General features: G+C 40.9%; 2 protein-coding genes across 2 annotated transcripts in view; one reads left to right on the forward strand and one right to left on the reverse strand.

Annotated features, from left to right (window-relative positions):
* The window catches only part of CCDC178 (coiled-coil domain containing 178), a gene marked incomplete at its 3' end in the record, with an annotated part of 74993 nt that overhangs the window by 15769 nt on the left and 33043 nt on the right, over positions 1 to 26181 (reverse strand). The window contains exons 8-12 of the mRNA XM_014549278.1: positions 24768 to 24910; positions 21734 to 21887; positions 16500 to 16595; positions 16212 to 16348; positions 1131 to 1314 (exon numbers count right to left, since the gene is read on the reverse strand). Coding sequence (XP_014404764.1) covers positions 1131 to 1314; positions 16212 to 16348; positions 16500 to 16595; positions 21734 to 21887; positions 24768 to 24910 — 714 coding nt within the window. The remainder of the gene's footprint in view (positions 1 to 1130; positions 1315 to 16211; positions 16349 to 16499; positions 16596 to 21733; positions 21888 to 24767; positions 24911 to 26181) is intronic.
* On the forward strand, positions 13817 to 16056 carry LOC106728140 (cirhin-like). The gene is made up of 2 exons (XM_014549280.1): positions 13817 to 14370; positions 15801 to 16056. The coding sequence occupies exons 1-2, from the start codon at positions 13834 to 13836 to the stop codon at positions 15957 to 15959; spliced, it is 696 nt and encodes a 231-aa protein (XP_014404766.1). The 5' UTR covers positions 13817 to 13833; the 3' UTR covers positions 15960 to 16056.

Here is a 26181-nt window from a genome sequence, read left to right on the forward strand (position 1 = left end):
ATTTTTTAAAAATATATTCTATTGATTTTTTACAGAGAGGAAGGGATAGGGATAGTTAGAAACATCAATGAGAGAGAAACATCGATTCAACTGCCTCTTGCACGCCCCCCACTGGGGATGTGCCCGCAACCCAGGTACATGCCCTCGACCGGAATCAAACCTGGGACCCTTCAGTCCACAGGCCGACGCTTTATCCGCTGAGCCAAACCGGTTAGGGCTTATAATTTTAAAATAATTTTGAGGTTAATTTTTACTATATATAATTTTTATCATACTAATTTTAGAACATATAAGGGATGACAAACCCAATGAAAAACCCATGAGAAGGGACAAAGGCATGACCCCCCAAGTCAGCTCAACAGCTGGACACCATGTGGGAACAGAACCCCAGTCTCTCGGTGCAGGGACAGCCACATGTCCTAAAGTTAGAGAGCAACGGGCTTGGACACAGAACATGGGTTCTCTGTTTTAAGACAATTGCATAATCGTAAGTCTGCATTAAGAAAATAGCCAACGACGAAAGCAGATGGGGATGGCGAGTGAAGGACAGAGCGGCCTGTCAGAGGGGTCCCTGCGTGTGCTGAAATGGATCTGACGTGGCCAGGCCCTGTGCCGAATGCCGGGGAGTGACTGGTCATCGTACCTCCAGTTCGGACGGATCTGAGGCCTGGGGGCGGTTGCTTCTGCACATGGTGGTCTACGAGCTGCGTGCTGCTCTGGAACCCAACAACCTGTGGTCCTGATGCAGGTATGCCCTTTATTTACGTTGCAAAGGGTGCAAGGGCCCCTCCCAGCATCCCTCCTGCCTAGCGTAGCAGGAATATTTGAGATTAGACATGTAGGTGGCGGCCGACCAAGCACCACTCTTCTGGTGATGCGGGTAGTGTGAGGTCGGTAAGAGCAAAAAGCAGAGCCGGTGATGGCAGCTGCATGCAGCCCCTTTCCCTTTGTTCAGGTTGGGCGTCTGTGGAGAAGGGATGTTTCTTTGGTTTATCAAGTGTAGTTGTTGGGTTTTTTTTTTAAAGACTACTGTAGGCTAAATTAAAATCTAATTATCAATACTAAATCAATAAATGAAGTCCAGGCGTATCACTGTTTTTCACAACTAAGAAGAACACAGACATACAAACCTGAAATTTTCTTCTCACTTCTGCTATTTTCTCTTGTAACTCTTCAGTTTTATATCTGGTCAGGTGGAAAACAGCACCGATCTGATAAGCATCCTTGTATAGTCCTCTAAGATACTCCTCATTTTTAAACTTCATTATCATCAAACCTTGGATGTCAGACTCAAACTCTGATTTTTTCCTTACACTGGAAAAAATAAATTTAAGATATTGACATGATTATTTTCAAAGAGTATATATTGAGGGAACTACATTTTTAAAAGGTTGTTCCTTCTTTGTCTCCAAAAATACAAAGTAACCAAATAATTAACTAAAACTTGGGCAAAGGAAATATTTCCCACAATTCCATTGATTTTTTTCTGCTTCTGTTGGACACCCCTAATTGTCAGGCTGTGCTTGATTTCAGCAGGATCAGTGTGTCGATCAGAAAGCCCCGGGTCCCAGACGCTCAGCTTTCTGAGCGTGCACTCCCTGTGTCAATCCACCTTTACCACCTGTATCACAACACTAAGACCAATCAAATATGAGAAAGATAAAGCCCATGTAAAAGAGAAAGAAAACCCAACTCAGGAAAACCAGTAACTAAAACAGAAGTCCCAGGAAGAAAAGCAACAGCTAAGGGGGGGGAGAGTTAATAGAGGAAAAATGGAAGACACGAATATCAGTGTTAAGATTTTCACAGAGAAATACCAGTCTCTTAGGAAAATTAACAAGTTATGTTTCCTGTCCAGATTGGGTACCGTCTTTGTTCCAAGTATATACTCTGACACACTGAATATAAAAGCAAATACATATAACACAGAACAGGAATGGAACTTGAAAGCAAAGCAGGAGTGGAGAGAAGGGGCCTAAGGCATTCCAGTCGATGCTGACTCCAGCAAGGTTCGCTGTGCTGCATCATAGGAGGTTCCTGTGGATTGTCCTTGTTTGGGAAAGAACCAATGAACCGACGGGAGCTATCCTATGTAATAAAAACCTACTATGCAAATCGACCGAACAGTGGAACGATCAGTCACTATGATGCGCACTGACCACCAGGGGGCAGATGCTCAACGCAGGAGCTGCCCCCAGCCTGCAGGCACCAGGCCAGCCAAGGCGGATGCCAGCAGAGGGGGCCCTGATTGCCCTGCCGGTCACCCCACACATGGGCCCTGATCGCCAGCCAGACCTAGGGACCCTACCCATGCAGGGTAGGTTTATAAAAGCTAGGAGTTGGGGCACTGGAAAGCAAAGATCCCGAATCAAAAACTCAACCAATGAGAAAAAAATGTAAGTTCTATTCAGCAGCAAATGGACTGCAGTGCTAATGAGCGTCCCCATGAGTGTTTTCACATGGTCATAAGTTTTGATAAAGTTTGCAGAAATAAAATATTTTAACCAAAAGTTAAGACCATTTTTTTTTTCTAATATAACACATCCTTTGTCAAGTGTCATCGAAATGGCTGCAGGCATTCTGTATTCATAACCTTGCATTCTTTTCTCAGAGAGACTTCACCTCTGTGGCCCCCAAACCAGGATCCACCCAGGTGAGATTCATTAGCACCGCTGTGTTACGTTTGCCTCATGCCGCTCTTACGACCTTGGTGTAGTTCAATGATAAGTCTTTTCAAGTCACTGAAACAAGGTGTAGAGGGCTATTTAAGTGAGTGCTTTTTTTGATCAAATATAGCTAGTCCCTGTGAGAAAGTAAGGAAGAACAAGAAGGCAGGGCACAGTAATGCTGTAGTGATGACAGAATGTCCAATAGTTGTCCGGGTGACGGTACTTGTACAGCAAGTGAGCAGGAAAGAGGTGTTGGTTGCCAGAGTGGATTCTTAAGCCGACATCAGAAGAGTCTCCCTACTGGAAAAGAGATGCAAGACAAAACTATCAGAGAGGGTGGTTGGTGTGAGACGGAAGAGGAGATGGATGGGCATATGGAGGTCTAAGCTGAGAACCGGAATTCTTTTTTTTTTAAATATATTTTATTGATTTTTTACAGAGAGGAAGGGAGAGAGATAGAGAGTTAGAAACATCAATGAGAGAAACACCGATCAGCTGCCTCCTGCACACCCCCTACTGGGGATGTGCCTGCAACCAAGGTACATGCCCTTGACTGGAATCGAACCTGGGACCCCTTAGTCTGCAGGCGGACGCTCTATCCACTGAGCCAAACCGGTCAGGGCAAGATAACCGGAATTCTTGCAGGCCCTGAACACAGACCAAATCCAGGCTCTGGCTGCCTCTGCGGAGGGAGAGGATCGATCATAATGGGAAGCGTGATTTATCTGTACTATTTCCTTCCTTACAAAAAGTATAAAGTAAGCTAACATATTGGTGAGTCGTTCATTGTGAATGGTTCCTATACCCTTTTCTCTTTTAATATCTGAAAAGTTAAAAAGTAAAATAAAAGCAAAATAGCAACACTATTTGTGCAATAGTTTGCTGTTAAATGCTGAAAAGAAATCATCTTCTACACTCGTATGAAGTAACTCAGATCACGAGGCTGGTGAGATATAGCTAAGCGAGTATGACAAACACGGTACCCTGTGGATTCATTCTAACCATTCCAGGCTGTTTAACAACTTCAATAACATTTTAATTGCTATCTGTATGAATCGATCACCACCCTGTTAACTCTTGATAAACACATTTCCTAGCCAATACCAGGAGGCCTTTATGGTGTTCAATAGCTCCTTTGCTGGTTTCCCTCGATTATCAACCTCATCTTTGGATCACTGCTGTTACAATGGCATCGTCTTGCCTGAGGTACAGAAGAGCCTTAGGAATAGATATTCGGAATATTTTACACAGTTTGAATATAAGCAAATGGCTATACAGAAATCCATACCACACAGTTAACTTCAAACAAACTAAATCCAAATTAACCAGTTTCAAACCATCTCAAACAAGTTCAATTTTCCTTGATGTAGGCTGCTGAAGCTTGCCTATCCTGTGAATAAGCAATCAAGTGAAATTGTTGGCTCAAGTCAAATGTCCCAAATTTAAGAGTCTTATATCTGATGGATGCTGGCTTATTTGAAAGACAAAATTATCAAATTATACACTGCTACTCCAAGGCGAACGACTGTATCCCATCACCACCACCCAGAGGTCTGGCAAGAATGCGCATGCACAGAGTACTGAACAGAGTTGGTTAACAAATACGCCCTCTGTCTTTTAATGTTGCCATTTTAAAGATAAACTATATATGAACAATTGATCATATACTGATTATGTAACTTATTCAAATAGCATCAAATGATGAGATGGTATTTAGTGGAATCTTAGTATATATAACAGCCCAAAATTTCCTGGGGTATTCGCTAGATGTATGAATGTCAGTGACTTGTTTTAAATTTTTTCTTATTCTTTTTAAACTTCATTTTAAAAAGAACCTGGGGCTAAAGGGAAGGTGATTCAAGTAAATGGTAGACTAACAATGAAAAAATGAAGGACGGGCAAGAAGATCAAGAGCTCCTTTGGGGAAAGCTATAGCTATAGTCAAATATAAGGATGGAAAATTGAATAAAACAATGAGCTTCTGACATTTTTTCAAGTAGTTAGTAAATGTCATGTCCACAGGCTGCTGTAACATGTCAGAAACAGGCACCGCACCCTGGCCTGTGTGGCTCGTTGACATGTCATTCAGTACATCAGTAAGTCAATGGTTCGATTCTCAGATAGAGAATCTAGGTTTGGGGTTCGATCCCTGGTTGGGGAGCATAAGGGAGGCAATGGATCCATGATGTTTCCCCTCACGTCGATATCTGTCTCTGTCTCTGTCTCTCTCTCCATCTCCATCTCTCTCTCTCTCCCTTCCTCCTCTCTCTCTAAAAAAATCAAAAAACATATCCTCAGGTGAGGCTTCAAAATAAAAAAGGAAACAGGAGCTGAAACTTGCCAATAGAGGAGAAGAGGCAGTGTCACTAAGTGAAAAACAAACAAACAAACAAAACATAAATTTTGGAGTCTCTTATACTGAAATCCCAATTGCTCCTTGTGTAACTGGGGGGATGGTTTCATGTACAATTTCCTTATCTGTAAAATTTGCTTAATAACAGCTACCATTTAGGTTGTTATAAAGATTAAATATGAAGCCTTAGCTGGTTTGGTTCAGTGGCTAGAGCTTTGGCCTGTGGACTGAAAGGTTCTGGGTTCCATTCCAGTCAAGGGCATATGGTTGGGTTGCAGGCTCGATCCCCAGAAGGGGGAGGCTGCTGATCAATGATTCTCTCTCATCATTGATGTTTCTGTCTCCCTCTCCCTTCCTCTCTGAAATCAATAAATATATATTTTAAAGATTATATATGAAAACAATAATACAGCAGGTCCTCTAATTACATCGTTTTGTTCAACATCATTTCATTATAATGTTGGTGAGATACCATACTTAACTCTGTTTATGTCAATTAGCCAATGGCAAAACTGGCTGCCTTATATGTCAATTTGCTGCAGTTCCAAGAATCTATCAACAACAACAACAACGTTAAGTGAGGACTAAGAATGTATACATCGCACTTACATACACTGAATTACACATACAAATGATTTAAGAAAGTCTTGTTAATTAAAAGGTATATGCCAGCATGGATCTTTGTTAGTGTTATCTCGTTTAATGAGATGGAAGACAATGAGAGAAAAAAGACAACTATAACAAAGGTAAGAACCCATTACTATTACCTTGGAGCAGGAAGATATCAGAGGGAGGTGTGACATCAGGACATATAGCAGAGAGAACAGGAGATCAGAGATTCTAAAGCAGAGAAAGAAATGAGGATAACACACACCTATTTTCATCTCTCAAGAGTTCATTATGTCATTATTTAGCACCTATTGAGTAAAACAGACACACACTCCTGCAAACAGGAGCTCAACTGCGAGGAAGCTACGAATAAGCAAACCAGCCCTAGCCAGTTTGGCCCAGTAGATAGAGCGTCAGACCACAGAATGAAGGGTCCTGAGTTCGATTCTTATCAAGAGCACGTACCTTGGTTGCAGGCTCAATCCCTGGCCCTGGTTGGGGCGTATGCAGAGGCAACCAATCAATGTGTCTCCCTCACTCCGATGTTTCTCTCTGTGTGTCTCTCCCCCTCCCTTCCATTTTCTCTAGAAATCAGTGGAATAAATATCCTCAGGTGAGGATTACTAAATTAAATAAATAAATAAATAAATAAATAAATAAATAGGCAAACCAATAGTAACTGTGCATAATGTGATCAGTGCTAGGACAGAAGTTTATGGAACTAGAGAGGGTTAAACAGAGACTGTTGAGCATTGATTACATGTCAAGTGCTACGCTAGATGGTTGGGATACAAAGATGAATTAAAACAAAGGTTCTCGGTTTATGTTCTCATGAAGGAAAAAGAAGTGGATCTAGCAGAAGAAGCACTTAATGCCACCGTAGCTCATCCACAGGGAAGCATCTGGGAAGAGTTGGTGTCTGAGTTATTGTATGAGTAATCAGTGAATCGTATTTAAAAACAAGCCAGAAGAGGAGGAAGGGGAGGAGACTTAGGAGGGGACTGTCAGCCAGAGGAAGACCAGAGACATATATTGGAGCTTAAAACAATGCGCTTGGATATGTGAGCATTTTTACAGGCTGGAATGGAAAGATGGTGGGCGGGAGCGGCACGAGATGAGTCTGACATTGTACAGCTGACAGATTACAGGGTCTAATCTATTCGTCTAGGAGCCTGGGCTTGCTCCAACCACTGAGGGGAGCCTCGGGAACTTTTTTAAGCTGCTGAATGTAAATAACATTTCATCTTTTGCAGATCATTTGCATCCCTGATGCTGTATGTGCTGGATCTGAGGGCTCAAACTTGGAGTGAGGCAGACCGGTTGGAAGCTTACTTTAATATTACAATTAAGAGATCCTTAGGGCCTGGTTTATTTCAGTGGTCACTGAAACAGACAGAAAGGAAAGCACCTTTTAAAAAGCACCTTTAAAAAGATAGACTTCATAGGAGTTGGTTAAGAGACTGGCTGATAGTAGGTAAAGAGAGAGATAAGATGATGCCTGAAACCAGTACCTAGGTGGGTGATAGTGTCAAGCTGTGGTGTTGGAGGAGAGAGGAGGCATTCAAAATGTTACTCTCAGGATAAAGAAAAGATATGGATTGAGATTTAAAAAGAAAGGAAAAAATGTGATCCATCCTATCTAATAAAGACAGAATATGCAAATTGACCATCACACCTTCACAAAGATGGCGGTGCCCAGTCCCCTGAGCCCCACTGGCGTCCCCCAGTCCTTTCAGCCCAGCCGGAGGAGCAGCAGGTGCATGGTGCAGCTGGGCCCGCCCTCAGCCCCCGTTTCCCCAGGGCTGACCCGAGGCACAGGCAAGCTTCGGATGGTGGCTGCCCAGCCGCCCAGGGCCGCCCGAGGCTCAGCTTCCCCTGATGGCCAGGTCGCCTCCCGCCCGAGGGCTCCCGGACTGTGAGAGGGGGCAGGCCAGGCTGAGGGACCCCCCCTCCAGTGCATGAATTTTCATGCACCAGGCCTCTAGTATTAAAATAATGAGAGTAGGTAAAACTCCTGGAATAGGGAGATGAGGAATGCAAATTGGGCTGCGGTCAGAATGCTGAGCTAATCTACCAGGGGACCAGCGGCGATTGAATGAGCTGCTCTAGACTTCCCGAGAGAACCGCTTCAGAGAGTTACGGGGAGAAGCGAGAAAAAGGCATTCTGGCTCTCCTCAAGGCACAGCACAGAGAGGGCCACAGCACAAATGCCTGGGCCACGTAGGGAAAGGTGTGCTATACCAGTAGAGATCATCCGGTGGATTCAGGAAAGGAGGCGGGTTGCCTTGTTGTTAAGTAAGATACATTTGGCAGCAGGGGACCTCAGAAGCCAGACTGGTGTGTGTCCAAGAGCAATTAAGAGACAAGCAAGTATTGCTAATAACCTAGCAAACAGTGCTGATTATATAGAAAATTTAATGAGAATGGAAGAAAAATCTGTGTGATTATCAAAGATACAAACAAGATGTAGGCCAGGTTTCGATTTTCAGGAGGGTTAATGATGAATATAGGCTGGAGGAAAGAGTAAGGAATGAAGATGCCAAAAATAGAAACGAAAAGAATATAAAACTATGGCCACTAGAGGGCAAAGGGGATTGAGACCAAGAGCGCAGACAGAGGTGTTGGCCTTGAACAGGAAGCACCATGCACCCTTGAATTTAAAGAGTCAGGAAAGCCACTCACTGATATGGTCACTACAGAGTAGATGCGTTTGACAAAAACATGTCAGGTCTTCGATGTCCCCTTCCTATATGAGTAAGCCTAGAGTATAATTCAAATTACAAGTTTTCTTTCTAAGTTTCTCTGGTTTGGGATTTATTGCTGTGCCTGACTCTTAGGGTTCATACTCTAAAGAATTAGGGACTGTCATCCGCCATTACCTTTTCAAATATTGCTTTCCCATTTTCTCCTTTATTTCTCACCCCACAGTCCATAGATCTTAATGTTCCTTCTATATCTTCTCTCTCTTTTCCTCTCTGTGCTACATTTTTGGGTTTCTCTTTGTGTTGTTGTTTTTTTTTTAAATGATTACTGGTTGGTTTTATTTTATTTTATTTTATATTTTAATATATGTCTTTATTGATTTCAGAGAGGAAGGGAGGAGAGAGAGATAGAAACATCAATGATGAGAGAATCATTGATCGGCTGCCTCCTGCGCCCCCTACTGGGGATCAAGCCCGCAACCCAGGCATGTGCCCTTGGCCAGAACAGAACCTGGGATCCTTCAGTCCACAGGCTGACGCTCTATCCACTGAGCCAAGTCAGCTAGGGCTCTCTTTGTGTTTTTAATTGCACTGGTTCTTTTTTCCGCAGCTGGATTTTCTATTTAATTAATAAAATCTTCAATAAAACTGAATCCAGGTTTAACTTTTACAAGGTTTGGTGAATTATTTTTCAAATCTGCCTGAACTGTTTTTGATAGTGTTCTATTAGTTTATTTTGTTCCCTTCAATAATTTTAAGCTTACTTAGGTAAATTTAATTTAATAATCCTATTATTGAATATTATTGGAGGGGTTAAATATACTGATGGTTATTTCTGATAAATCATTCATTTTTCCTTATCGTCTTATAATTTTGTGAGCTCATCTTTAAGATCTTTACTTGAGAATCTTGTATGGCCTGAGTCAATTTATTCCTCTAAAGAACATTAATCAAAGTAGCATCACTTTATGAATTTAGTCATAAACATAAAGTTGCAGTATTAAGTCTATTCGGTATAACTACAAAATTATAAAATCGCTCTTTGCATAAAGTTAACATAAAGATAAATGACACTAAATGATAAAAACCATTGATCTTTATATTGTTTTCTGTATCTCATGTGACCTTTTAGAACAGTGGTTCTTAACCTTTGTGACCCTTTAATACAGTTCCTCATGTTGTGGTGACCCCCAATTTCATTGTTACAAATTGAACATAATTAAAGCGTAGTGATTAACCACAAAAACAATATGTAATTATATAAGTGTTTTCCGATGGTCTTAGGCGACCCCGGTGAAAGGGTCATTCAACCCCCAAAGGGTCGCGAACCACAGGCTGAGAACCGCTGTTTTAGAGTGTTCTACAAATGAATATTTTCTACCAAAAGTATTATTCAACAAACATTTAATGCAAATCAACAATAGGGCAGGCCTGAGATTAGTCCTTGCGGATCCAGAAAGGGGGAAAATACATCAGGTGCTACACCTGCAAACAGTTATAGGGCAGCAGGCACGCAGCCATGTAGAGGGATGCATTTTAGCTTTTTTATTTTATGTGTAAAACATCACCACTGCTCTAGTATGTCCAAGAGAAAGAACAATAAAATAAATTGGAGAACTTCATAGAAGGCAGAGTGCTTACAGCAAACCACAGAAGTGAATGGAGGAAAAAACCACAGGTAATCATGTCACTAGTGGCTCAAATCAGTTGCAGCTTCAGAATCTCCTGCTAACTGATTAAATTAGTGGGTACACTTTTTGTTGGGCTAAATTAACAATTTATGTAATTTAATATAAATGTAATATAAATGTTTTTAAATGTAACATAAATGTAAACCTTTACACAGAAGAGCATGCAAATCAGAGTTCCTAAATGTACAAGTCACAGCCCCCATCAGATTTAAAGTAAGCGAAGCTGCCAGCAGGAGCCACTAGCGTGTGCTCTCAGGTACCACTGCCCCAAGAGCTGCCACCCTGAGTTCTGGCAGCACCATGGAGCTTTGCTTAATTTTTATTTTTTTAAATGTATCTTTATTGTTGAAAGTAGCACAGATGTCCCCCCTTTTTTTATTGTTTTTTTCCTATTGACCCCCACCCCTCCCCTGCTTTGTTTATTTTAACCAGCATCCTATAGTCTCTATGTGTCTTCTTTTGCTCAGTATTAGGATTATGAGATTTATACAAGCTGTTCTATGTAGCTGAAATCTGTCCATTCTGATTGCTCACTTTGTATGAATATGTTACGATTTCTTCATGCATTCTATTCGTTATGTTCACTGAAGTATTTCCCAGTTTGTGGCTATTAAACTAATGCTATGAACATTCTCAGAAGAGGTTCTGGTGAACATGTGTGGGATTCACTGTGGTGCATATCCCTGGGAGCGGAATGCAGTTAGCTCAGTAGTAAATAGCGCTGCCATCTTTTCTGCAGAACTGCACTCCCACTAGGAGTGTGTATGGAGTTCCAGCTGCTCCCCCTTCCTGGCCCTCACCTAAAGCAGGGGTGGGGAATGTCCGGCCTGCGGGCCATATACTAGTAAAGCCGGCAAAATCATTTGGTCTGGCCCTGCCAAGGCATTATGGGTGAGTTAATTATATGTGGGGGAGTGGAGGGAGCCAAAAAAAGAGAGAGAAGGAAAATAAAAACTCATAGACAAGGACAACAGTGAGGTGACTGCCTGGGGGAGGGAGAAGAGAGGGAGAGAAAGGAGGTGGAAAAAAGGGGTATATATGGTGATGGAGGGAGACCAGACTTGGGGTGGTAAACACATAATAAACACAGCATACAGATGATGTGTTGTAGAACTGTGCACCTGAAACCTGTATAATTTTGTTAACCAGTGTCACCCCCATAAATTCAATAAAAAGGAAAGAAATATAGATAAGAACTATTTGCAATGTATGAACTGCTGATTACGTCATCAAATCTCAGCTCTGTCCTTTATCTTCTCTTCCTTCGGAACATCACTTAGCTACCTGATAGACCTCTTACCCACTCGTGTCTTAAACTCTCTTATTTTACTAATCCTCCACGAAAACTCTGTTCATCACTGTGTAGTCTGCTGTTAAAATCATCTGTTTAATTGTTAATTTCCAGGGAAAATTAAGGAATCGAGTGACATCTTACTGTGCTATCTGGACAAGCCCCGTGCGTCCCAGGGAACACGTTCCCACTGCGCGTGGTGCATTGCATTGGGGTTCCCAGTTACTCACCCGTCAGGCGTGGCCACATTGTTCAATGAGGTGTGCTTGGCAGCGACACCGATCAGCTTCCCAGGGACCTCATGGGTGTGCACCCGCTATCTGAGCAAGAGGCCCTGGAGCATCTGACCCTTGACCCTGGATCTGAGAAGCACAAACACAGCAACCCGGGCTGAGTTGCAATGCGAGTGAGAAATAAACGTTTATGCTTGTATATCACAGAGGTGGGGAGGTGGCTCATTACTGCCGGACAATCTAATCCAGCGGTTCTCAACCTGTGGGTCTCGACCCCTTTGGCAGTCGAACGACCCTTTCACAGGGGTCGCCTAAGACCATCCTGCATATCAGATATTTACATGACGATTCATAACAGTAGCAACATTACGGTTATGAAGTAGTAGCGAAAATAATTTTATGGTTGGGTCACAACATGAGGAACTGTATTTAAAGGGCCAGAAGGCTGAGAACCACTGATCTAATCAGTGCTCTCAGACACCAGTGTGGTGAAGGCCTGGCAGGGGCCGGGCCTGAGTGGAGAGGGTCGGTGGGGAGAAAAGGGAGGAACATCTGTACTACCTCCTCCAGAGGGTCTCATTAGCTTACCCACTCTTCACATATATGTTTCTCCTCTGGTTCCCGTTCTTAATTAAATAAAATGTAGCAATATTAGCAGCTACTGCTTTGGGTTACTCTTCAGAAAACAATGATCCAGTTGCTTTCTTTAAAAATGTATGTTAAACATAACAGATAAATTTTACAAATGGGTTCATTCTATCATTTCCAAGGATAAAGTAACCACCAAGAAATTTTAACACACTTCCTACACAATCATCAAGTGGCATCATCACTTCTCTCTTCTCCCCTCCTTCCCTCCCTTCAGGAATTAATCGTAGAGAGCACCGTGTGTGTCAGGCACTATGTTTGATGAGGAGGAATCAATGGTGAAGAAAATGTAGTTATGACCTCTGTCTGCCCTCATGGATCTTCTTTTTTTTTTTTTGAGGGCGACATACATCAGTCAAATATTAACACACAGAAAATTGCACATGTAATGAGAGATATAAAGAAGAAAGGAGTCTGTACTATATACATACATAACAGAGGAACTGAATTTAACTGGTCAGTTGGTGAAAGCTTCCCAGAACTGACTCCTAAGCTGCAATCTTAGGGGTACATGGTAATCAAGTAGGTATAAGAGGAAAAACATTCTAGGAAAGAGAAATAACATAAAATGCCCTATGGGCTGGAAAGAAAATGTGGCGAGTAGGAGAAATTCAAGTAAGGCCAGTGTATAGGAAGCAGACAAACCAGGGCCAGGTGTGGTGTGAGGCTACAGAGCAGGTGTGCCTGCTGTTCGGAGATCAGAGACCCGGCGGGATACCTGAGGTGGTTTGTCCCCTTCCCTCAGCTAAAATTAAGGCAGATATGGAGGGAAACCAATCATACTTATAACCAACCATAAGAAAAGAACATCCCTTCCACAGTGGAGATAATAGATTAGGAAGCGCACATAGAGACTGTATGTGCACCAGGTTCGAAAGACCCTGCAAATTCATGTCAGACATGTTGACAGCTTGTGGTGGAGCAGTGGAAAGCAAACAGATCTAAAAAAATACTGTGTGTGTGTGGGACATTTCTTATTAACATGTTAAATATGAATGCTGAAATACAACAAGGATTAAAAAAAACTTGTAGGTTTCTGAACTAAGAAAAGTAATTTAGTAGTTACAGGGAAGAATTGAGGGTTGACTGAAGGAGATCATAAACTTCATTAGAGATGTTTTAACTTTAAAGTATCTTTGAGTATAAGAGGATACATCAAAAGGAGGTGATATGACTGAGTGCAAAACACTTTATAAGATCATTTTTTTCACTATTGTGATTTTTCTAAAGGGATTCTGAGTGATTAAAGAGCAATATTTGAAACAGAAACAAACAAAATTTAAGTTAAAATAAACAACTACCATATAACCCCAAGAACACAAAATAAAGAGGTTTATTATATTTAACACTAGAGACCTGGTGCACAAATTTGTGCATGGGTGGGGTCCCTCCCAGCCGATCAGGGCCGATCGGTGCCAGCCAGCCACTGGAGGTTGGCTGTGGGAGCGCACTGACTACCAGGTGGCAGCTCCTGTGTTGAGCATCTGCCCTCTGGGTTGCCAGTGTGCGTCATAGCTACTGGCCAGTCGTCTGATTGGCTGGTTGGCTGGTCATAACGGTCACTTAGGCTTTTATATATATACTAGAGGCACAGTGCACAAAAATCGTGCACAATAAGTCTCCACAGGGTTTCCAAAATGCCAGCATTCCTTCGCTCTGCTGTTCAGATTTTGTTTTCTGAAGATTCAACAAAGCTCTTTGTGGCTTCAAATCAAGGGTCTCTGCATATCATTCGGCTGTTGGAAGGAAGCTTCAAGCACCTGCATACTTTTCAGGCTCAGTCAGGGACAGTGGAGTCCATGTGTCTTTTAAAGGTCAGTCCAGATGGGAATTGGTTAGCTGCATCGGGCACCAGTGCTGGAGTCCATGTGTACAATGTGAAACGTCTAAAGCTTCACTGCACGGTTCCTGCTTACAATTTCCCTGTGACTGCCCTGGCCATAGCCCCCAAAACCAACAACCTGGTCATCGCTCATTCTGACCAGCAGATATTTGAATATAGCATTCCAGACAAACAGTATACAGAGTGGAGCCGGACCACCCAGAAGCAGGGGTTTCATTACCTTTGGCTCCAAAGGGATACTCCCATCACACACATCAGTTTTCAGTCCAAGAGACCAATGCACATTCTTCTCCACGATGCCTACATGTTCTGCATCATCGACAAGTCGTTGGTGAGTTCTTTGCCTCTTCACCCTTGCGCTCACCGAATCTTCTTTACTCAAGAAACTGCAAGTTCTAAAAGCAAGAGGTACAATAAGTTAGAGGAAGGAGAATCAGAACAAAGTTTTCCTGCTATATTCTTTGGAGGAGAGAAGCCTTTTGTTTCCCAGATTCCTTGTTTTTGTTCCCACATTCTTTAGGCTCCCAGGGAAGGAGTGGGCCTTTGTGTACTGGTTTTTGCTAATTTGACCACTTCTTTGTTTTGCCTATGAGTAAACTTAAGTGGGAAAGTGATTAGGTCAATATTCAGAAAGTGACCCTCATTGGGAGGGAAAACCATTGATTTGGCTAAATCACTTCCACCTTTGCACCCGGAGTGGCTGAATAATGTGGTTTCATCAAAGGAGATACAGACTGTGGTTTGGACCACATATGTCCCTAGGCTGTATGTACTCAGACACTATCTGCAGGCTTGAGGAGTTGGTCTTAAGATCTTAAAAAAAAATCCAGCCATGATTTAGGTGGGCATTTTTTTCAGTTCTAGATTCCATCCTCTGCCAGCTGCTGTTTTGATTCACTGCAAATTTATGTCTTTTCTGAGCAGGCACTTTCTTTCCTGGGAGCACAGAACTGTGGCCATGCCTGCAATGCACTTTGGGCTTAGATTACAAGCAACACACACAGTGTTGTATATCTGAGGGTGGGGGTGGAAGGAACATGGAGAAAGCAGCAGATGGCTCTCAAGAAGGGTGCGTGGTGATGTGTCACTGGAACTCTTCTCATGGGCTCTGCGTCCTCTGGGTGTGGGAAGTAGAGCTGGCTGACAAGTGCCTTGTGCAATTTGAGTGATACAGGAAGGGCCTCTCCCACTTGCTTGCCTCTTTGTAACTCAGTCCAGATCAGCCCATATTTTTTCCCAGGCATTGGTGATAAGTCCATCACTTCCTCTTGCGGGCAGAGCTATTTCCCAAGGAAGTCAGAGATGAAATATCACTTGCTTGGCCAGAGGCCATCTCTTGAGGTGTCAGTGACATCAGTGGAGGTGGTTGTGTTGCCGTTTCTCCTGGGGAGAACTTTAGTCACTGGGCCAGCCCATGATCTGGTTGGGGGTAGTGTAGAAAGCAGAACCTTCATGGGCTAAGCTCCTGCTGCACATGCCAGTGTATTCCTGTCGCTCAGTGTTACTGACAAGACTGGCGGAAGCCCCAGCTGGGCTCTTTGATCTTGCCGGCAGAGTACCAAGCTCTTTTTGCCTCATACGCCCCCCTCTACAGTACAGCAGGAAGAGTGACTACAGCTGTCTTCCTGAAGTGAGGAGAGTCAGGGAGGAAGTAAATGTATATGATGGTTGAAAGATAGTATTTGCCTGAAATCAGTATGGTCCATTGTTCTGTATAAGCCCAATAAAAACGACTTAAACAGTGTATCTTTGTCTTTTTAGCCTCTTCCAAATGACAAAACCTTACTGTACAATCCACTTCCTCCCACAAATGAATCAGATGTCATCAGGAGGCGCACAGCCCATGCCTTTAAAATTTCTAAGATATATAAGCCTCTACTCTTCATGGATCTTTTGGATGAAAGACACTGGTGGCAGTAGAAAGGCCCCTGGATGACATCATCGCTCAACTCCCACCACCCATCAAAAAGAAGAAATTTGGGACCTAAAACAGGGCACTGTCTGTGTCCTTCCTTGAACTGTTTGGTTGGGTTAATTTGCACATAATCGCTCTAATTGGCTGGTGGGTGTGGCTTAGGGTGAAGCAAAGGTACAGTCAATTAGCATCTTTGTCTTTTACTAGTGTAGATTAGGTATGTTACATACAAATAAAAATTATGTTTTCAGAATTACCTTTCACGGATTGAATCTGATGTAATTTCAATATCCATCTCAAGTTTTTTATTTTCTTCTGTCAATTTATTATATACCACTGAAATATCTGAAAAATCTTTTGCGACATCAGCAAGCTCATCGTCCCATGCTTTTTTCTTTAAGAAAAGAATAAAAGAATCATTTGTACATATTTATGTATCTCAAAAATAAATAATATATAAAATAATAAGATTACTTTAGTTGCATAAGTTAATGTTTGGGAATTGAGAATGGAAATCCAGAGGGAAGTAGACAAGGTCAACTTACTGAAGAACGAAAACTCTGAAGCATTTCCGCATATTCACTTTCGTAATTTTTTTTCCTCCAGACTAGTTGATCATAAATTCTTTTCAAATCTTCTAGCTAAGAGAAAATGTACACAAAAATAAATTAATGTGGTGAATTACATTATTTTGTAAAATAGGAAATAGATTATATTTCACTTTATGCAGTTATCATAAGTTAATAAATATTGATTAAAATAGTATAAAATAATACCATAGGCTGTTTTTTATATATTAAAGATTCAGAATAAAATACAGAAAATCAAGTCTAACAGTGCACAAATGAATAATTCATCATGACAAAATAAAATGTATTTAGTTATGTTGTAAGAATAGATAAAGATTTGTTCATTTAAGTCATAATTCATCACATCAACAAATTAAAGCAGAAAATAACATGAATAGAGCCTACAGTTCACCAAACAGCCATTTGACTTTCACCATGTAGTTTCTGTAATTTTTAAACTAGAACAAGGAAGAACTACCCAAATATAAAAAATCAACAGCAAACATCAAAATAAATAATAAAATGCTAAGTGCATGCCCACTGAACTGAACTAACAAATGAGAATAGCTTATGTTTTGCCAACATTATTATTAATCATTTTTTTGTGAAAGTTTAGCTAAATGCAATTGAATGGAATCAAATGTTACTATTATAATATTGAATGTGAATAGGTAACATGTATACAAATTTAGATTATCTGATTTAATATCTAACAGAGATTCTAACCAAAACTATAGCAAATGACTTTGGTAAAATGCCCTTGTACAAATATAAGATAATAGCTCTTATCTATAAGAGAAATAAGCTACTAAAAACATAGTGATACCCAGGTAGTGTGGCTCAATAGATTGAGTGTCATTCATGGACCAAGAGGTCCGGGGTTCGATTCTGGGTCAGGGCACATGCCTGGGTTGTAGTTGGATCCCCAGTAGGGGACGTGCAGAAGGCAGCCGATCAATGATTCTCTCTCATCATTGATGTTTCTTTTTCTCTCTCACTCTCCCTTCTTCTCTATCTAAAAATCAATAAAAACATATTTAAAAAAACATAGTGAAAATACTTTAAAAATTTGGTCAAAAATATATGAAATTTTATAATAAATCCAATACAAAAGAGAAGACTTATGTAAAGCAAACACAAATTTTTATTTAAAAGTTTAAATCAAGACCCACATTCAAAAATATGGCATGTCATTCAAAGGCCTAATAAAATACAATGTTAGTTAACCCAAAATTAATGCAAAGCACTCTAGAAATATTATTTTTCAAACTGCATGAAATGAAATTAGTATAGATGACTAGTCAAGAGGTATATGAAAAATAAAAATTATGTTGGAAACTTGCTACCAGATATTAAAAACATCATACAATACCATTAGAATAAAGCACTATTTATTGTTTGGTATCGTAATAAAGATCAGAGGAAAAAAACTGGAGCCAAAAATAGATCTGAATTAGTATTTTTAAAAGTGGATTTGAATTCAGTAAGAGAGGAATCATTTACTTTAAATAATGGAACTGGAATAATGTATAATATCTATTTTAAAAAACTAAAGCGGTCTCTTTAGTGTACATTAATCTCACATTATTACAAACTAAATTTCAGATAAATAAAATTTAAATGCAAAACAAAACAATACAAAATATTAAAATAATCAATATGAGTTTGTCTGTATAATCTTGGGCTAAAAGAGAATGTTACCTTGCCAAGTACACCAAAAAGACCTGCTGACATGTTTGACAGCATAAGCAAGACTGAAGGAAAAGTAAGACTTTGAAAAATGTGAACTAAGAGTCCAACATTCCAAGATATAAGTCTAGTGACGGGCATCAATGAAAATGGCAGAATAAGCCCTAACCGGTTTGGCTCAGTGGATAGAGTGTCAGCCTGCAGACTGAAGGCTCCCAGGTTTGATTCTAGTCAAGAGCACGTACCTAGGTTGCAGGCTCAATCCCTTGCCCTGGTCAGGATGCATGCAGGAGGCAACCAATCGATGTGTGTCTCTCTCACATCGAAGTTTCTCTCTCTCTGTCTCTCTCCACTCCCTTCTATTCCCTCTAATAATCAACAGAAAAGTACCCTCAGGTGAAGATTAACAAACACACACACACACACACACACACCAACAACAACAACAAAAGTCTCTCCAAAATAGTATTACACATAGAACATTCTCTATGAAAGACCTTATGCTAGGCTATGAAACGAGTCATATTAAATTTTAGAATCCAGTCTCCCTTTCCATCAGCTGGAAAAAAAACAAGTACCATTTGTGAAATCTAGGGAACAAAGTAAACTAACAAAATATAAACAAACTCATAGAGAAGAGAGTTAACAGAAAACAGACTGACAGCTGTTATAGGGGAAGGGGGTTGGGAGCTGGGTAAAAAAGATGAAGGAATAAAGAAAAAAATATACACCGCATAGACACAGACAACAGTATGGTGATTACCAGAGAGAAAGAGTGGTGGGGGAGGTAGGCAAGGGTAAAGGGGGAGTAAATAGTGAAGGAAGGAGACCTGACTTGGAGTAGTAAACAAATAGTCCTATATAATAAAAGCCTAATATTCAAATCAACCAAACAGCAGAAGACCAGTGGAATGACCAGTCGCTATGACACACACTGACCACCAAGGAGTAGACGCTCAATGCAAGAGCTGCCCCTAGCCCCACAGGCACCAGGCCAGCCAAGGCAGGTACCAGGGTGGGCCCCTCAATTGCCCTGCCGGTTACCCTGCAGAGGGAGACAACCAGCGGTGGCAGGGGACAGGGCTGGCTGGTGAGTGGGCTGGTGCTGCCTCCCAATCGCCTCTGTGGGAGGCAACCAGTGGTGGCAGCCGGGGGCAGGTCTGGAAAGCAGGTGGCGCCAGGCTGGCCAACGTGGGTGCCAGCGGGGGCCCCTCAATCATCCCACAGGCCAGGCCTAGGGACCCTACCCATGCATGAATTTCATGCATCAGGCCTCTAATACAACATACAGATGATGTATTATAGATTTGTATAACTGAAACCTCTATAATTTTATTAACCAACTAGAGGCCCAGTGCAAGAAAATTCGTGCACTCAGGGGGTGTCCCTCAGCCCAGACTGCGCCCTCTCACAGTCCAGGACCCCTCAAGGGATGTCCACCTGCTGGCTTAGGCCTGCTCCCCGGGGGATCGGGCCTAAGCTGGCAGTCAGACATCCTTCTGGCAGCCTGGGAGCCCCGGGGCCTAAGTCATTAGTCAGACATCCTTAGTGCTGCCATGGAGGTGGGAGAGACTCCTGCCACTGCCGCTGCATTGTCCAGCCATGAGCCGGCTTCTGGCTGAGCGGTGCTCCCCGTGGAAGTGCACTGACCACCAGGGGGGCAGCTCTTGCATCATTTCCGGTTGTTCCACTGTTAGGGTCAATTTGCATATTACCCTTTTATTATATAGGACTAGAGGCCTAGTGCATGAATTCATACATGGGTGGGGTCCGGCCAGCCTGCCCCAATAGGGTCTGACTGAGGCTGAGCTGGCACGGGGGGAGGGGCCACAGGTGGTTGGCCAGCCGGCCCCACCCCCAATCGGGGTAGGGGGGAACGAATGGGGGCAGGACCAGCTGGGGGGAGGGACCACAGGAGGTTGGAAGGCCAGTCCTGCCCCCGATTGGGCTGGTTGACAGGCCACAGTGGGCATCATAGCAACTGGTCATTCCGGTCGTTCCGGCATTCTGGTCGCTGGCTTTTTATATATATAGATGTCACCCAATAAATTCAATAAAAAAGGAAAAAAGATTAGAACCTCTCTTCACACCCTACCCATAAATGAATTTCATATTGATTCTGCTTCACACCTGGCAAGTGAAATATACATTCCTAAAATTCAAGAGATAGTTTATTATTTACAAACTTGTACATAAAAGATAGAATGACAAAAAACTCAATTTTGATTATTTTGAACATGGCTTCATTTAAGAGCACTCTGTAAATATGAAAAGCAAAATTTCAGAACATCTGCAAAATTATAACACAGGTTATTTTTTTTTTTTTACTTTGAGGTAGAAAAAAATTTCTTATGTTCAGAAAATCACAAAGTTCAAAGAAAATTATTATGACTTTTACTAAATTAACATTGAAATTTCATTCATCAGAAGTTATAAAGACATGAAAAAAGACTGGGTGAAAATATTTTTAAATATGTAACTTCAAACTATTTAGTATCAATAAACAACCAATTCTTACAAATCAATAAAAAATAAGCAATCATTCAACATATAGGGGAAAAAGTCATGAGCAGGTTTTACATGGAAAAGGAAATACAAATGACCTCCCAAAAGCCATTAAAATATGCTCAGCTCATTAATAACTATGTGTTATTTTTTTAAAATCAGATACAATTAAAGAGAGATAATAGAAAGTGGCAATAAAGACATGCAGTTTTAACTCTAGGTAGGAATGCAAATTGGAACCAGAATGTGTATATTATTGCCTGTTAAAGATACTGTTATTTCTTTTTACCATTTTATCACTTCCTTTTACAATTATTTCCTTTCACTGTAGTAAATGAGATGTGGCAGAAGAGGAAGACAGGAAAAATGAGTCACAAGGGAAGATCAGGGTGATACCAAACAAGACAGGACTTGATCCCCATTCGTGGTTTAAAGTTGAAAGAAACTACCAACAGGGGAAAACCAGCACAGAATGGGCCAAGTGGCTCAGGGGTTGAACATTGACCTAGGAACCAGGAGGTCATGGTTCGAGTCCCCATCTGAGGCACATGCCCAGTTTGCGGGCTGGATCCCCAGTAGGTGGTGTGCCGGAGGCAGCCGATCCATGATTCTCACTCATCATTGATGTTTCTATCTATCTCTCCCTCTCCCGTCCTCTCTGAAATCAATAAAAATATATTTAGAAAAACAAACACAGAGACTAATCCCCGGCTGACCAGCACTAAGGAAACAAACGCCTCAGTTCTGCAACCATAGCACCTGCATCCTGCCAAAACCGAGTGGGCTCGAAAGCAGACTCGTCCTGGAGCCTCCAGGAAGAAATGCAGGGCTGGGGCACCTTGGGTCCAGGCTTGGAAATCCTGCAGGAGAGCAACCAGCTGAGCCGCGGCCCGAGAAACTTGGAGATAATGAACAGTGCTGTTTGAAGCTGCTAAAATTCTGATAATTTGTTAGGCGGCTATAGGAAACCAAAACTAAAGTCAGTACATTTTGATTTTTAAAACATGAAAACTCACCATATTTCTTAAGGCAGATAATTCGTCTGAGGACGACTGTGCTTCCTTCAGGGTGACAATCATGGCCTCCTCGTTCTTCTCGATGCTTTCGTTCACATTTTGAATCAAGTTTTTGTAGTGATCAAAGATGACGGTAAGCTGGTCCATCTGGTTCCTATGGAAAAAACACACCGGTGATCTTATCTACATTGAAAGGAAAATTATATTAAAGTTAGGGATATTTAAATTAGCTTCTGACTTAATGTAAATCAATGAAATTCATGTATTCTTGAGAGTTCTCCCATCCAAAAGCAACTCCTGAAAAGTCCCACCTACATATCAAAGGTAAACAGCCAGAAATATTCGCCAGTAGTATTTGTTTCCAAAGTAAATGAATTGAGAGAAACAGATGATGTATTATAGAATGTATACCTGAAACCTACATAATTTTATTAACCAATGTCACCCCACTAAATTTAATAAAAATAAAACATTTGTAAATTATTTAAAATAAACTACTTGTTTAAATTGATTTCAGGTGAGAGACCTTTGACTCATATGTTGGATAGTACAGGGATGGAAAAGCAAGAAAAAAAAAAAGAGAAAGGGGGGCATGACTGCAAGTGAGGGGGTGGAGGTGGAAGAGGGTATGGGGGGGATAAATGGTGATGGCAAAAAATAAAATAAAGATAAAAATGTTTAAAGAAACTAAAAGAGAAGATGTAAACGTGAAAGGGCCACACAGTCTTTGAGGTGAAACGGGAGAAACTGTCCTTGATAACAAGAGGCTCATTTGAAAGAGGTCATTGCCAAGGGGTTCTTTGTTCCTATGTGACCTCCCACAGAAAGGACCAGCACTACTCTGTGAATCCCATAACCCTTTCTCTCCTCTGGTCGGTGGAAAACACATTCCAAATATAAAATCTCCTTAGGCAATGTTGTTCTAATTTAATATATGGAAAAAGTACAGTGAGAAAGTGACAAAATTATCATCTACAGATAACCCCAACTTTTTTTAGATATCGATAATAATAAAAGAGTAATATGCAAATTGACCAAACGGCCAAACACAGGAACGACAGTCCAGAAGACCACGCTATGACACCCACTGGTGCCAGGCCAGCCAAGGCAGATACGATGCGATTGGTCTAGGGCCCCACCATCGCCCCACAATCGCCCTGCAGAGGGAGGCCCAGGCCACTGGCTGGCAGGCTGCACGGGTGGGCGGGGCCTCCCTCTGCAGGGGCAAACCATTGCGGGGGCCTGGCCAGGTGGGCAGGGCCTACCTCTTTGGAGTGATTGATCGTGGAGCGCTGTGACTGATCACCCCAAAGAGGGAGGCCCAGGCTACCTGGCCGGCGGTGCAGCAGCAGGTGGGTGGGGCCTCCCTCTGCGGGGCAATCGATCATGGGACTCCCAGACTGTGAGAGGGCACAGGCTGGGCTGAGGGAACCCTCTCCCTGAAGTGCACAAATTTTGTGCATCGGGCCTCTAGTTATAAATAAAATAATAAACTGGGAGATTTATTTGAAACCCATAAAAGTGATATGATTATGCGGGAAATACAGGAAAAAAATTTTTAATGATCAAAAATTAAAACTGGTGGTACATTTACACAATGGAATACTATGCAGCTGTAAAAAAGAAGGACCTCTTACCCTTTGAGACAGCCTGGAGGGACCTGGAGAGCATTAAGCTAAGCAAAATAAGCCAGTCAGAGAAATACAAGTATCACATGATATCACTCATATGTGGAATTTAATAAACAAAATAATCTGATGAACAAAATAGATCCAGAGACACAAAAGCATGAGACAGACTTATGAATTTCAGAGGGAAGAAATTAACCAAAGAATTTATATGCATTTGTGCATGACCCATGGACACAGACTATAGTGAGGTGAAGGCCTGGGGGGATGTAGGTCAGAGGGGGTCAAAATGGGAAATCTGTAATTCTTTCAACAATAAAGATAATTTAAAAAAATTACATAATGTTCCCTGATCAAAGTATAATTCAGCTGGAAAATAATAAGAAGAAGAAAATAGAAATTCATCATAGAAAACTTTTTAATATATTTCTTAATAACCATGGGTAAAAGAGGAAATCACAATGAAAACTAGAAAATATATTAGCTAAATGATAATGAAGATATAAAAAATCAGATGAATTACAAAAGTAATTTATATATTAAATAATAGATTATATTTAAGCACATGTTAAAATGGACATAGGGCTGAGGAAATAAAAATATCTTAATTAATGGATGTTATCTGGATCACAGGTTTATAAATAAATTTTGTGTTCTTCATTTTGCTATGCTTACTTAATTCTAGTTGTATATAAATAAGAGCTTTTCTACAACACATGTAGAATTGGGCACCTGAAACCTGTATAATTTTGTTAACCAGAATCACCCCCAATAAATTCAATAAAAATAAAACAATATGAGTTTTTCTATACTAAATCATCGATCCATTTGAATAAAGGAAATTTTCCTATACACAGAACCATAAAAAATTTAAAGACAACAAGTGGAATTAGATGAAATATCATCAAACATAAAGATATCAAAAATAAAATAAAAATCACATATATATGTATATACATAGTCTACATATTTTTAAATATTAAATTTTATTAGAAATCAAATAAATAGAAATTAAGATACTTAAATGCTATGTTTATAATTAACACAAGACTATATAATTTGTTTTAAATAATATCCCATGCTGAAAAAAAATTTTTAAATAGTCACTTTTGCACACAGATAGCAGGGGTATCTATACTGCTATATCATATCCACAGTTTGGCAAGATGTATAAAGAGCTTTAAAATGTCACCAGAAAAAAACGGTGCTTTAGGAACCTGTGCACACATGGATTCATACTTGTAAAGAAACATATTTTAATTTATATAAAAGCTTGGTAAGATAATATGGGTAATTTAGATTCTTTCCTTTCTCTTGATATAAAATTTCATACAGGAATATAAATTGCATTTTAATTAATATTTTACTTCTAAATTATATAAGTAGAATTTGTGAAAAATTCTTACTTGTAGGCTTCCATGTTTTTTACATCATTTTCAATATCTCTTTCCATTTCTTCTCTATTTTGTATAATTTTCAATTTCAGTTTTTCACAGTCTTCTATAGCATCTTGAAGTTCTCCATGAACTTGTCTGTATAGTTCCATTACCTAGAAATTAAAAAATATTTTGCTAACATATGCACATAATGGCTGATTAAAAGAATCAGACAAAAGACAGATCAGAAAAAGGACCTTAGACTTAGTTTCTATTTAAATAAAAAGTTCTTCATATCGATTTTCTTCCCATACTCAGTCTACTGTTGAGCACAGTTTCTGAGATTCCTCTCCCCTGAAGGCATAAATACTGAGGATGTACAAAAGCTACTGAAGAGAACAGCTTCAGCACTCCAGTAAGCAGGACCAAAATAAAACCATCACCTTGTCACCCACACAAAATTGCTACCTTTTACTGGTTTTATTGTTCAAATATTGTCTTGTAAAAAAATCAGAAAACACAGATAAAAATAAATGAAATAACCTGTAACCTTTTCATTCAGGAATAACCATTATTATCTATATATATAAAAGGCTAATATGCTAAGTGTCCTCCTTCCCACTGTCCGACCAGTCGCTATGACACGCGCCTGGAGCAGATGCTCAATGCAGGAGCTGCCATGACGCACACATGCCATTTATAGAGAAACGGCAGTGCAGACCTGGCCGACAAAGCAACACTCGGCTTCCCCCAAATGGGGCACAACCCCGCCACCAACCCGGAGTGACAGTCCACCAATCGCAACCAACGCTGATGAGACTCCCCCCACCCCACCCCACCCTGGCCAGCCCGGAAACGGTCGCTGTGGGCGGCGGATAATGACGTCCCATAGCAACACCCGGCTTCCTCTCCCTAGCGACTAGCCTCTATACCCAGGTGGAAACATTTACACTTTAACCAAATGTCTGTGAAGTGTTTTCTGTGCCTCATCTCATGTGATCCTCACAGAAGTCCCGGAGTAGACACACAGCAAACGCGGTGGAATCCTATTTTTTTTTTTTTCATTAGCCGGAAAATGGAGATTTAGAAACCTTAGAAACTTGACTCAACTGAAAAGAAGTAAGAAATGGTGGACCTTGAAACAATAACTTCAGGTTTTCTCACTGCACAGAATATAGTGAAACACTGCTGCAGTTAAATATTTTACCCTTTGTTCTCCCTGCATGATCTACAATAATAATCTGCTTCATGTTGATATTTACTGCTGTGTTGCTGACAGTTACCTGAAAGAGAAGTTGGGGTGCTTCACTGGGCTAGAAAAAGTTTAGCTACATCAGAAAGCAGGTCTAATTAAGCAAGTTTATCTATATATATATATATAAAAGGCTAAGTTGACTCGCACATGTGCGATACATATAAAGCTCTTGCTGGTGCCAATCACACA

Source organism: Myotis brandtii, unplaced genomic scaffold, assembly GCF_000412655.1.
Source record: "Myotis brandtii unplaced genomic scaffold, ASM41265v1 scaffold541, whole genome shotgun sequence".
Taxonomy (NCBI): Eukaryota; Metazoa; Chordata; class Mammalia; order Chiroptera; family Vespertilionidae; genus Myotis; species Myotis brandtii.